Raw genomic sequence first — 13,489 nt, forward strand, 5'->3', positions numbered from 1 at the left:
TGTTTCATATGAAAATCTAATAGACGAGCACACCTGGACAGCATAATTTTTTTATAGAAGTTGAATAACCTTTTGCGTTCCATTTTGATTTATAGGTAACTCCACTAGAAGAGAAAAAAAAGCTGATAAAGATGTGTGAAGCTACATACCAACAATTGCAGACCTAACTGTTATGCCTGATGTAATGTACCAGACAACAACAAATAATAAGTTAAGGAAAAAAGATTAAAATCAATGTCTTGCAAATATATGCACGAATATATATACTTTCTCTGTAACTGGGCGCACTTTGCATTAGTTAATTTAGAAATGTGTCCGTTTTAAAAGACCCATCCAAATATTGCATATTAGCAACCGTGAATTGATTGATTTACTAATAACTGTTTTCTTTCAGCGTTCAGGACAAAGGGAAGAAAGAACTTTAAGTCACTAAAGACTGACAGTGAAATCCTTTAATGCGTATTTTCCTTTTAGCCACCGGAGCAGCCAGTGTCTGAACCCCTTTTATTATGCTCCCTTTTTTAAATGTGCATTTGTAAAAGCTGCTTCCCCAAGTTGTTTTATTTGGACATCAGTCATCCCAGTTGTCATGTGTTGTGGTTTGCGATAGGGAGTTGCCAGGGATAAGTGACGGACCCCAGGGATGAGCTCCTCACCGTATAATTTTCAGATGCATAATTGTTCTATTTTGGATCTTTCAAAGCAGGGGAAACCAAGGCAGAAGCAGCTCTTTGCCCCTCAGCTGGGTTGCTGCTGCTGCCTCCCCCCTCTCTCTGTGATGCGGTTATCCGCAAGAAGCCACCGTGTGTGTCTCTGTGATGCTGTGTAATTTTATCCAGGCTGCACTCTGGGAGTTCACACAAGTCTGATACCTTTGCTCCCTGCTTTGTATCAATTGGTCGCAGATCAGGCTATTGTTGCAGGAAGCTTCTTTCATTTCTATGCTCCGTCGATCAACGAATTTTCCCCACAGTCTCTTCCTGAAATTCAGTGGGTCTCTCTCTCTCTCTCTCTCTCATGCGTGCAGTCTGTCTAGCTGGAGACCCAAGGAGAACTCTGATCACTGCAGCTCCATCTAATCCAAACAGCTCGGACGCCTCGGTGGCCTCTGCCCGTGTCTATTGATTTAAGTAGCTCTAAGACAGATACAAGGGGACAGATCGAGGCAGATAAAAACTTGCCAATGCTTAACGATTTGAATCAGTGTGTGCTTTGCAACTTTGGAGGGCTGCTAGCAAGACTTCTTTAATGGGACCCCTGGTGTCATCTGCGCCAAGCCTTGATCTCCCCAGCAGACTAAGGGCTGCGGCCATCATGCCACAATGGTTATAATTTGGATCTTGCTGCTGAGTTTGTTGCAGGAATCTTGGTCCCAAGGGTTGGCTGCGGAGGTGCCCAAGGTACCTTATTGTGCCAAAGGCCAGACGTGTGACCCAAGGCTGCGCAGAGATGCTGGGGGGCGCGGCGGGGTCTATGAGCATCTCGGGGGAGCACCCAGGCGCAGGAAGCTCTACTGTGCCACTAAGTATCACCTCCAGATCCACTCCAATGGGAAAATCAACGGCAGCCTGGAGAAAAACAGCGTCTTCAGTAAGTACTGTGCATGCCTCTCCCCTGCCCATTTCCTCCTCTATTAGCTTTGTAGAGTGGCTTTCAATACTATTCGCTGTGACCCGTTGAATTGTCCTTCAGGTCTAACCTTAGAAACCAAGGCGATTAACGACCCTGGGGCTGTTTAGAGTGAAGTGACAGTGAAACAGACACACTGGGCGCCAGATTCTGACACCCTTTCTCTGACCAGCGTCTTACTCGCGGAATAGTCCCAATTGAGTTAAATAGGATTGCCTGAGGAATAAGGTGCTACCCAAGGGGAAATAGGGTGGCAGAAGCTGCTCCTTTATTATTAGGATTTTTTTCCAGATTTAAATTCAGCAAGATTTTGTCCTGATCTGCTTGCAAAGCTGGAATTTCTTTGCAGCACACATTTGTGCCTCCCAGATAACACTGGCAGAAACAGCCAGTTCCGAAGCTGCTAATAACCGTTAGAGTAATACACTTCCTCTGTCCAAGAGTTCCTCCGTTTGGATTTTGTTTGATCTTTAATGCTACCAGACAAAGCCCATCTCTCTCCTTCCCCCTGTCCTTTTCATGCAGCGTATTCCCCAAACTCCTCTGCCCACACGCAAGGCACAGATGGGAGAAATACAGATGTGGACCCGACCCAGTGAAATCAATGGCAGAATTATGGCTGAGATCAATGGGAATAGGATCTGGTCCTCGTTTTTTCTCCAGAATCGGCGCACTTATTAATGACTAGTTAATTTTAAACTAGCTTCCAGAATTACACCCACACACACCCCCGGAATTGCTCAGTGGCTTGTGCAGAAAGCGAATGAGACAAACGGAAAGAAATGTACCCCCACCCCAGGCTTCCAAGAAGTCAAAACAAAATTGTTTTTTCAAGTTGCCTCTGATCTGGTGATAGGAGGGGGCCTACAGACCAAAGCATCTGTGTGTGTGTGTGGGGGGGGGGGATCGGTTCTCTTGCCCCAGATTCTCCATGCTCTGAACAACCAGCTCAGGTCTAAGATGCAGCAACTTTTGTCCCAAGCCCCTTTTGATTTGCACACCTTCTTTACCACCACCCCCCCCCAGGCTGAGTCCCTCTGGCTATAGCATTAGCGTAGGAAGCAGCTTCTCTGTGTCTAAAAGGGGATCAACCAGTGTCGAGACAACCGCTAACTGCACTCAACCGTCACTTTGTTTAACCATCTTTGCTACAGTTGCAGGCATCTCTCCTCACATTTCCTTTCAAAGCTCCCTCACAGCCCCCTGTCACCAAGCTAGGACCAGTGCTAATTCCTGAGGAGTCCTTAGGCCGTCCAATGGCCTTCTTCAATCTCAAACTGGGCTTCAGATTAGTTCTCCCCCTCAGGCTGCGTGTTGCCTCCCCGCCCCCAAGCTTCTTGCTTGTCTCCTCCTAGGGGCATGTGAGGTGGTACAGACTAAATGACTTTTACCCCCTTGGAAATGTGCTGGAAATCAGCAGCAATTAAGATGAAACGGGATATTTCAAGAGCAAAGGGTTAGGAGTGAGAGAGGGAGGGAAGGAAAGATCGGGATTTTCAAACACTTTTCTTAACAGACCAGTGGAGATATTGCAGCCGGTTTGTGGACTCGGTGTCTCATGAAGATGCTTTGCGGAGGAAACAGCTTTCTTCTCACAGCGGAACCTTAAATCCCGAGAGATCCGGGACTTTCCTTTCTTCCCACTCCCCAGGATACGAAGTACAGCATTATTTCTGTACAACGCATCCCACGTCGGGTGACTGGAGCCCAGGATGCTCCGGGGAAACCTATGCCCTTGCTCTGGTTAGCCCACAGAGATAGGGAGACCTCCAAGATCTGGCTCAAGTGCACAGAGGAAAACCACTATTTCCTAGAGAAAACCCCTCTCGTTATCAAAGACTTTTAGGAGACATTCTTCCCAGTTCAGTCAATGGCAAAACGAGGGGTGATTCAAACCAGCTGTACGTACAGTCATTACCCTAATTTGTCGAGATTGAGGTCAGATCAAAAATTTAACTCGGCAAAACAGGAAGGCTTAGAGCAGTGTGTTTTCTAATTGTCAAAAGACACTTCTGGGGTTACATCCGGCTTCTATATCGTTACAGAGAATACTGTGCTTCTTTGACACCAGAATGGCTGAACTAGGAGCTTCCAAAAGCAAGATATAAATTTGCACATGTATCACAACAGCTCCTACTACAGCATCTTCCCTTACACGAGTTCTATGATAGTTTGCCTCTAGCATCCTTTGGCGGGATGTAAACCCTTTGGGAGGCTGTCTGGGCTTTTTTCCCCTCTTACTCTTGTCTAGTGCATTAGACACGATCTTCTAAGGGCTGAAATAGCTCCTCCCTTATTGTCATACTGTCCTTGTTTCAAGCACTACATCAACTTTCTAAATGACAAGTTCCTTTCATGATTATATACATGGCTCTAAGATGCAGCCGTCTTACTCCATTTTACCCTTCGGAGACCCCAGAAAGAGCATTGTCCTGAAGTGGGTAGCTTTGTGACTGGTTTCAATAAGTCAAGCGCTATGGTGTCCCTCAGAAAAGCATTAAAGGGGATTTAAACTTTTTTTATATATACATATAGGATTAGGGGAACCTGTAGTTCAGTGTCAGATCTTTCCCTTTTAAAATAGTTAAATCTCAATCAAACAAGTAGGGATTTACTGGCAGTTCCCAACCATTCCCATCTCATTAGGTTTTTTTCCTGTATTGTCTAATTATGTTAGTCTTGTTTTATGTTCATTACTTCAGTATGACTTCTTGAGTGATAAGTTATAAGGGCGAACTCATATTCTGGAGGTAAGTAGCTATTCGGATGTATTTCAGAAAATTACATATGAAAGGGAAAACCCATCTCTCCTCTGTTTCTAGGTATTCTAGAGATAACTGCAGTTGATGTTGGAGTCGTTGCCATCAAAGGGTTGTTCTCTGGCAGCTACCTGGCCATGAACAAAAGGGGGAGACTTTATGCTTCAGTAAGTTTTATTTTAAGACCTTAACTATTGTATTGAAATGGAAGCATGTTCTATTTGGGTGTCATCAATTTTCATGGGTGGGGGAGCATTATTATTTTGAGTGGACCAGGTTTATCTGCTATGAATAAATGCTTATAGAAAAAAAAATTAAATGCTGTAGCAGAAAGGTGCTATCAAAGTGCTAAGTATTCTAACTTTTCTTGTTACCTGTACAGCCAAAGAGACAAAAATAATTTATTTGGCAAAGGCTAAGATTCTCTTGACAAGTTTTGGGGCTATACCAAATTAAGCATGAAAAATACACCAGAAACAAGCCTCTGAAATATGATATTAATATCTATTCACAATGGCCCAAATTAACAGATGAAATTTATCTTTGACACCAGGAGTACGTGTACATGTCAACTGGAAGGGAGTCAATAACTAGAAAATCCTTCATTGATGTCAATGGAAGTTTCTCTTACAGAGTACAAAATTGGGCCTCAAGCAAATGTAAGAGAACTCAAGCTGGTGTCAGAAGACAGAGATAGAGCAGGAAAAGCAACTATAAAAAGTCATAAGAAGGTGTGAGTTATATGTTTCAGAGGGCCATTCAGGTTGGAGTGTACACACACCTCCTTAACCTCAAAACAGATATTAAGGAAGTTTAAAGGCAACTGTTACTTAGGACTCAGTTCATTGTAATAGTCCACAGGTGTATTGCATCTACCTATGTAGTTCATCATCAAGATATACAGTTTTGTCTCTTTAATAGTTTCAAAATGTCCATAGTAGATAAGCACCCAGGAAATTAGTATTATATTTTCAGTGCACAGACATATGGTTATAGGTCCAGAAATGCAAGCAAACTAATAATTTCATCTTGGCTGGACAAACTGTAATGATATGCCTGAGTATTTATACACCATCTTCAGAGTGATTTTCAGGCATTAATTAATAAATCCTCATAATTCTTTGAGACAAATGTTTTGTTCCCATTTTCCAGATGGGGAAATTGAACTTATAGACTCAAGGTCAGAAGGGACCATTATGATTATCTAATCTGACCTCCTGCACAATGCAGGCCACAGAATCTCACCCACCCACTTGCCCAAATCCCTAGTTAGTGACAATGCTGGGACTAGAATTCAGAAGGTCTGTGTTCCCAGTTCCATGTTCAAACATTCTTTTATTATTATTCATTTGTATTGCGGTAGCACCTTGAAGTCACCAATCAAGTATCAGGATCCCACTGTGATGGATGTCGTACACACATGCACATAACAAATAGAGCACATGATCCAAGTATAAGAAAAGAGACAATAGGTGGATACAACAAACAGATTTAGGGGAAAGCAAGGTAATAGTGAGGTAGTTATGATTAGTGATACATCAATAAAGATCATCTACAGGGGAAAAAATCCATAGATATAAACATATAGCAATTTTACAAGTAATATAGTTCGAATTATTGTCATTTTCTATTTGAGGTTAGTTTGTGAATGTTTGTTCACATATTAGTTTGTGACTTGCTAGATATTCTGATACCATGGGACCTTGTTAATAGATAGATGCTCTTATTCTGTTCTGAATCCCTCTTGTACCATCATTCTCTCATTCTAATCTCGGGTTTCCTCTTCTATATGCTGCAGTCCTTTGTTTAATAGCCAGCTGACCCCTCTGTAAGTCCTGTTCCTGCACTGGTGAGGGTGCTGAACTATTATCTACTATGCTGCCTTTCTGGAGCTGATGGTTGTTGTGTTTGCTTTACAGGAATCTTACAATGCAGAGTGTGAGTTCGTGGAAAGGATCCATGAGTTGGGCTATAACACTTACGCATCTCGCCTATACCGGACAGTACCCAATGGAGCCAACACCAAACGCAAAGCCAGTGCCGAGAGACTCTGGTATGTCTCCATCAATGGGAAAGGCCGACCCAGAAGGGGCTTTAAAACCCGCAGGACACAGAAATCCTCTCTCTTTCTTCCCAGGGTACTGGATAACAAAGATCATGAAATGGTCCGTCTATTTCACACAAATGTTAAATACAGAGAGAGTCTACTGAAGCCTCCGAGTAAGAATAAAAGAAGAAGGAGAGGACACCAATGGATTCCTTGGGGGGATTGGGGTGGGGACTGAAAGCAAAGAAGAGTGTTCGAAGTGTGACTAGAAAACAGACAGCTGTGACTGTATGGCATATCCACAGGGACATTTTTGATATAATGTATATATAATTGGATGTCACATCAAACCTATTTACTTTTAGATATTTTAGAATTATTGCCTGTGCTAAAAACAAGTAACATAAATTGAGGCACATTCAAATGTAAATTAGATGGATGTAATAATTTTGTCAATGGCCTTTAATATTTTTCTTTTCCTTAATTTAATTTTTTTCTAACTTACTTTAGGGTGCTCTCCCAATGGGGTATTCCCCCAGTGAACCATTCTCTCCTATGAACATTTTACACTTGTTACCTGTTTCTTGAAAGAAAGCATAGCACTTTTATAATCCTTTCAGTGGTTTCCCAGTACAGGACTACATTCAAGTTATAATGGAGTACAGAAATCTCAGAACTGGTTTATTTTGTAAGTTACATGTATTTATTTTTACCTTTGTTTTGACAAAGTCAGTTTCATTCATTTTCTCTCCCCTGAAATTAACTTAACCTGAAATTGTAAGGTTACTTTGAATTTAAATATTTCAGCAGTGCTACACATTGTTATAGTGTTCTAGAATTTGTTTAATTAAAACATGAGGTCATCTGATCTTGTTATTTAATGGTGTTCTATGCAGCCTGATAAAGGATATAAGCTTTACTAATATAAAGTGCTGGAAGACCATATAAACCAGTTTATTATACATTGAATCTTATTCATTGCTTTAAGATTAGAATATGATATTAAAGTGGAGTCCAAATTTCCATTAGAAACCTCTCTGATCAGGAAATGGGAACTCAGGGTCTGCTACTGCTATCCCAAACTCCTACTGAAGTCAATAACTTAACTGGGAGTTGTACCTTGGGAAAATTAGCCTTCAGGAGAGGACCCTTGATCAAACATTTTCTTTGGGCTGTTTTCTATATAAAAATCTTAGTTCTGAGAGTTAATATATTTTAACCAGTAAAGAAAAAAAATCAAATCAGTTTGGCTATGCAAAAAGAGATTTAAGATGGCTTTTCTATTATTACTATTTTTCTTAATGCTTGTATTTTTAATAGAGATAGATCCAAGATGCAAAGTTCAAATCCAGATCTGGATCAGTGATCTTTGGTTCAATCCCTTATAGAAATGGGGTCAGTTGCAATTTCTGATTTGAATCCAGAAGTGAACTTTTGCAAAGTTAGTGTGTTTGTGTCATGTTTTATTCTGAATTTATATCTAGTTTGAAAAGTGGAACTTAGCATTCAGGTAATATTATCATATTGACAGAGCAATATTCTGATTAAGTGTCTGATATGCATGGACAGTAATCTTATCAATCAGTATGTTGAAATTACGTTAGCATGGGAGTCAAGGTGATCTGCACCTTGGCAAATCAAGCCCACATACAGCACAGCTGAGTGCAAAAGGGATTGCAATGGATTCAGTACAGCCAGTAAAATGGATTCAGGCATTATTTTCTTTGAAAGTTGTTCAAACATGGGTTTAAACATTGTTCAAACTTAGATCCTAAGCCTCTTCCCATTGAAGTTGATGAGAGTTTTGATTTCATTGAAAGTTGTGGATACTCTGAAGGTTTGGCCCATTAATATCAGTAGAGACACCAAAGCATTTATTTAAAAATCGGACTGTTCAGTAAATAAATATTAATAGATTAATCATTATTAATTAATTTTATTATTTACTAAATAGGTACTAACTCAGTTCTAAATCATATTGCCACAAAGCACAGAGGTCCTATTTTAGTCTATCCATTTAATAAGACATTTAAGCACAATTAATGCAAAACTGCCATGGTAATCAATAAGAAAATTTTCATGAGGGGTGGGGGGTATTTGGCCCATAAATTGAGCACAGATTATGTTCTCAATCCAACCTCCATACCTATATATGTGAGCTTATAGTGGCGCCTTTGTAAGCTTTCATTCCCTTGTCCCATTTCTTACACACTTGTCTGCACCCTCACTTTATTACACTCACAAAGAAGAAAAGCTATATCTGAATAAGAAAGATGGCCAATCAAAACCTTATTTGATCTCTGGGCTTCCATTACATCAAAAACATGTGTTGAAAAACACATACACATTTAAAATGATGCATCTTATAACATAGGGAATACAGGAGCTGGTTAAAAAAGGATGAAAATTTGTGAATTGTTTTTCAACCCCTTTTAAAAAAAAGGAGGTGTTTTCTTTACGGGTGCTGAAGAATACAGACATCAGGCCATATCATGTCCTCCTGCATAAAGAGCCACCGAAAGACCCAAGTTAAGCAGAAAATGTATTGGTCTTGAGAATGCGGAGTTCCTTCATTGTGTTCCTCACTGGTGGACAACCCTGTGGAGGGACAGAGGGCATAGTCTTCCAACTCCATGAAGGGTCCAAAGAGCCACAGGAAAATGTTACAGATTTCAAGGCATCTTTGGAGGGTTGGCTGCATCTGTGTAGAAGGCCAGACCTTCCCTTGTCTCCTAGACTCCGATGGCAACATGACTTCCTTAGATACTGTGTTGGCCTTGCAATGTTACCTATACCTCAGCCACAAAGTGCCCCAGCAAGGCATTGAGTGGGAACACATAGGAATTAGTGATGAGAAGACAAGAAGTTTGGCTGGGCAGACAAGAGGTGGAACATGAGCAGCTTTCACAGCCCTCAGACTCTTGAACATCAGGAGTGATGTGAAGGAAAGAAAAAGTTGTGCTAAATTAGGAAAGGAGAGTGAGGGAGAGGCAGTGCTTAATTTGTAATGAAAGAGGTGCTGGGGCTCAAGCAATTTTTTTACGTTCATAACTGATGCAGCAAGCCCCGAGGTACCAGGGCTAAGAACTGCCAAGCCTAGCGGTGCCAAGGCTCAGCCCCAGGAAGCCCTGGCACAAACTAAGCACTGAGGAGGGGTATGGTATGGTTGTGGCTTCGCTTGCCTGAGGCTGCCATGTAGAGTAAGGTAAGAAGGTAGCTGGATAGTGAGGAAGGATGGAGATTGCTCCTCTCTGCTGCACTTAGCAGATAATGAAGACTGATAATCAGTGTCACAAAGTGAAACACAATTGGAAATGTTCATTTTGGAGTAATATACATGTTATGGTGGGGAAAAAATGGTGGGAAGAACATTTTCTGACCTATGAAATGATACTAGCTAGATTTTTTTTTTACATATATCACAGAAATTTAAGCAATTTTAATTGCAAAAAGCAATTCTTACTTGAATTTGATGTGTTCTATCTATTTGGGGCCAAATTTTACTCTTAATTACATGTGTGCAATCCTCAGATAAGTCAGTGGGCAGAATACACATTTAAAGAATTCACCCTATTGTAAACTTCAGCATTTCAACCAAAATTTCTTTGTGTTATTACAGCCATCTAATTCCTGAGGGCAACAGGAGTCTTTCCATTATCTCCAATGACACTGGATCATTCCTTGTGAGAACAGCCTTGTAACAATGCTCTAGACTACCCAGCATTCAGGGGACAACAGGGTTTTCATAAGCGGATGTAATAGGAAGTAAAGGAGGATATCAGAGTAAAATTGTTAATTTGCTTACAATAACAAAGCCCCTTGGCTTCTGGATATTGGGCCAGTGGAATTGCTACCAATTTCCATGTGTCACTGAGATAAGAACCTTGCCTATCACTTTGAGGACATTCTATACAAGACCATTCATTTCAGTGGGGCAAAGCAGAAAGACAAGCAGAGAGAATGAGACAACAGACCTACTAACTCCCTAGAGAAACAGGTACTCATGAAATTTTGTTGTGCCAAAAGAATGTGAGCATAACAAAACTGAATAGCTTCAGTAAGGGTGCAATTTCTTCTTTAATGCCACGTATCTACTTCCTTTTCTATTATGGAAGTTGTCTGTATTTTCACTGGTAAAATGCTTTCCATATAGAAAAAAAGTATTGAACTGAGGCTTTTTTTTTAAAGCTATTTTAAATAGGCCTTTGAAGCTTTCAGCAGAGCTCAAGTTCAGATGTCTCCTGTTTCCTTTCGGAAGGTTTGAAGGATTTGGGAAGGTGAACAAGCAGATCTATAATTAAAGAACAGTTGATGGTAACCGTCCCTCTTTGTTAGCATTCTCAGGCCACCTCCAAATTTAGACAGTTAAAGAAAACTCTGTCCCATTTTAGTTTTGCAATAGTTTAGATGCCACTGTTGCATAGCAGAAGAGGAGCCTTTCTGAAACCCAAAGAATATCCCCTTTCTGGATGCAGCCCACAAAAAGAAATGCAATGATATTCATAATCTTCCCTTTATAAAAATACTGCACTACTAATCCTAAACACAGCACTATTACTGTTGTAATCTGTACTCTTTTGGACCAAGGGACAGAGGTTTATTTGTGAAATTCCTACAAGTGGGGTGGTGGGGGGGAGGAATTACGAATAAATCTCGATGCTGCATGTAGAGGTAAATAGTGAGCTCTAATATACTTTTCAAATCATATAAAACATATATAATTGGATGGAAAAAATAAATGTCCTGGAGAGGAAGTTATTGATCATTTAGAGCAAGGGAAAAGATCCTGTGTCTGTGAATGAATTAATTTCCCTAGTTTACCCCCTACAGATCAGTCACTGGTCAGGAAAAGGCAAATTAGAGGAGTGCCTAATATTTCAAAGGGGAATAAACATGAATACAGGGAATAGCTTCTCTAAATCTATGTTTTAATGCTCAATTATTTAATGCAATTGTAAGTGCAGAACACTCAGGCCAGCAACCCAGCTAAATCTCTTAATCTGAAATGAGGAGAGTGTAATTATGTGGTGCTAGATGAATTCAAAGAAACTTTGAGATAGACTGTTTTAAAAGAAGCAGTCACCAGAGAGATGAATGAGTCGCCCTGCCTTTCAATAGAGGACTCCGGAGAGCTGCATCTATAGTGCATACAAACTGGAACAGACCCCCTCAAAGCCTGGTGGCACTGGGATTGTATTCCCCTCAGAAAATCAGATTGTAAAGGTGCTCACGTGGTAACTCTTTCTTTAAAAAAGCCATGACCAGCCAGATGCCAGGCCAAGGCCCTGAACTATTGTCCTGCATTTTACTGCCATTAGTCCCCAGGTTAAAAATCGATATTACAAAAATGTCAGTATCATGCAGTAAATGATATCCCCACTGCATCTATTCTCTTCCCTGCCAGAGACGGATGCTGGCAATAGCATGCCAAAGGCCTGAAAAACATAGCTAGTCAGAGAAATTTTGACAAGTCCATATATTGTTGGACTATGCAGTGCCAATAAAATTGAAATTCTTCCTCAAAATCAGGCTGATTTTGCCAGAATTTCATTTATGAAGAAAGCTAGGGGGAAGTTCTGGCAATGTCAAAAAGTCCTGTTTTGATTTTGAATAAAATGTTTCAATTTTTTGTTTTGAAATGACTTTTTTTTGTTGAGAATTGCTTTCATTTTGCATTATATTATAATTCAATATACATTTTTAAAAGTCAGAATTGAAACGATTTCTTGAAATGAAATTGATCAAAAATCAACCCACAACAAACAAAAATTGGAATGTCTCTTGATGAAGCATTTCAATTTTTTCAGTTTTTATTACCATTCAAAATCTTGAAATTCTTCACAAAAGCACCTCAAAACTCTACTGGAAAAATATTAGTAACAGGTCAAAGCTCCACTTTCCCTTAGAGTTCCTGCTGGAAAATGGCAACCAAATATTACTTTCTGAAGTCAGATATGAGCTAGAAGGAAAGAATTCTACTAGGGTCCTCTGAGATGGTTATGCTAGAATATAGGTGGTGTATATTACTCAGACAGTGCAGCACAGTGATAGTGTGATGTATACATGGTTTACATTACTCAGACCATGGCATATAGCAAGCATGTGTTACTCAGACAATGGAAGCAAGCTGAAAATTATTCTTGAATTCTTAGACATTTCTTAATGGTAACGCAGTCCTAAAACTACAGCAGCAGAAACTGAGTTTATTTGTGTCCTGCAGTCTGTCTGCTTGGAGAGTCTGATAGCCATATTCAGTAGTACACATGTAGGCAGCAAAGGAAAGCCTCTGGATCAAATTAACCAATTCCTTCCCACTCTAACGAGCTGAATGAAAAGCATGTTGTGTTTCCATAGCTGTACAGTGAATGGCTTCAAAATAATTATTAGGGGAATATAGTGGTACTAAGATCTTACAGGGAAGGACCAGCAAGGCAAAACAGGGTTCCCAGGAATTGATTAATTTCTTTATGCCCCAATGAGTCCTTAAACAAAGATAATTTCCAGTGTTAAGTCCAGTTGTTCTAAACAGTGCCTTTGGGGCCAGATCCTGCTCCTCTAGTGGTCACAGGAAGTTTTCTCCATTGACATAAATGGGAAGGGATTGGGCCAAGTGTCAGATATTATTTTTGGCTTATTATTTAAATCAGTTAGGGGTGCAAATTAGGTGTCTGAGAATATAGTGCACATTCAAATAAACATGCACCACAAAGAAGCGTCACATGGAAGTCCTTCAGTGATTACTACTTATAGGCCTGATCTCTTTCTACTTCCCTTTCCTACTCCCTCTGCTTATTTACAATCTTCCCTGCCCCTCATCGGTGTTGGTGCAAGAGCCTTCTCCCTTATAGTCTGTTCAAGATGACAGAAGCTTTCTCCCTTTAGCTGCCACATTACCTCTTCATACGTTTTTAGAACACCCCTAAAAACCGATCTTTTCTCCTTCACCTTTGTCTCTTATTTCTCTCCCTCAGCCCTTATTTTGCATTGATCTTTTTAATTGTGTTACTGAATCCTATAGAGAATGTCTAACATATATGAATTAAAAAGTAATTCA

At 40.3% G+C, this 13,489-nt stretch overlaps 1 protein-coding gene across 1 annotated transcript; it reads left to right on the forward strand.

The window, feature by feature from the left end:
• Positions 1 to 1,322: 1,322 nt before the first annotated feature.
• FGF3 (fibroblast growth factor 3) lies at positions 1,323 to 6,673 on the forward strand. Its single transcript, XM_039538044.1, has 3 exons — positions 1,323 to 1,590; positions 4,452 to 4,555; positions 6,308 to 6,673. Exons 1-3 carry the CDS (start codon positions 1,323 to 1,325, stop codon positions 6,671 to 6,673), a joined length of 738 nt encoding a protein of 245 aa, XP_039393978.1.
• Positions 6,674 to 13,489: the final 6,816 nt, after the last annotated feature.

The sequence above is a fragment of the Mauremys reevesii genome, linkage group 4 (genome assembly GCF_016161935.1).
Source record: "Mauremys reevesii isolate NIE-2019 linkage group 4, ASM1616193v1, whole genome shotgun sequence".
In the NCBI taxonomy this organism is placed as follows: Eukaryota; Metazoa; Chordata; order Testudines; family Geoemydidae; genus Mauremys; species Mauremys reevesii.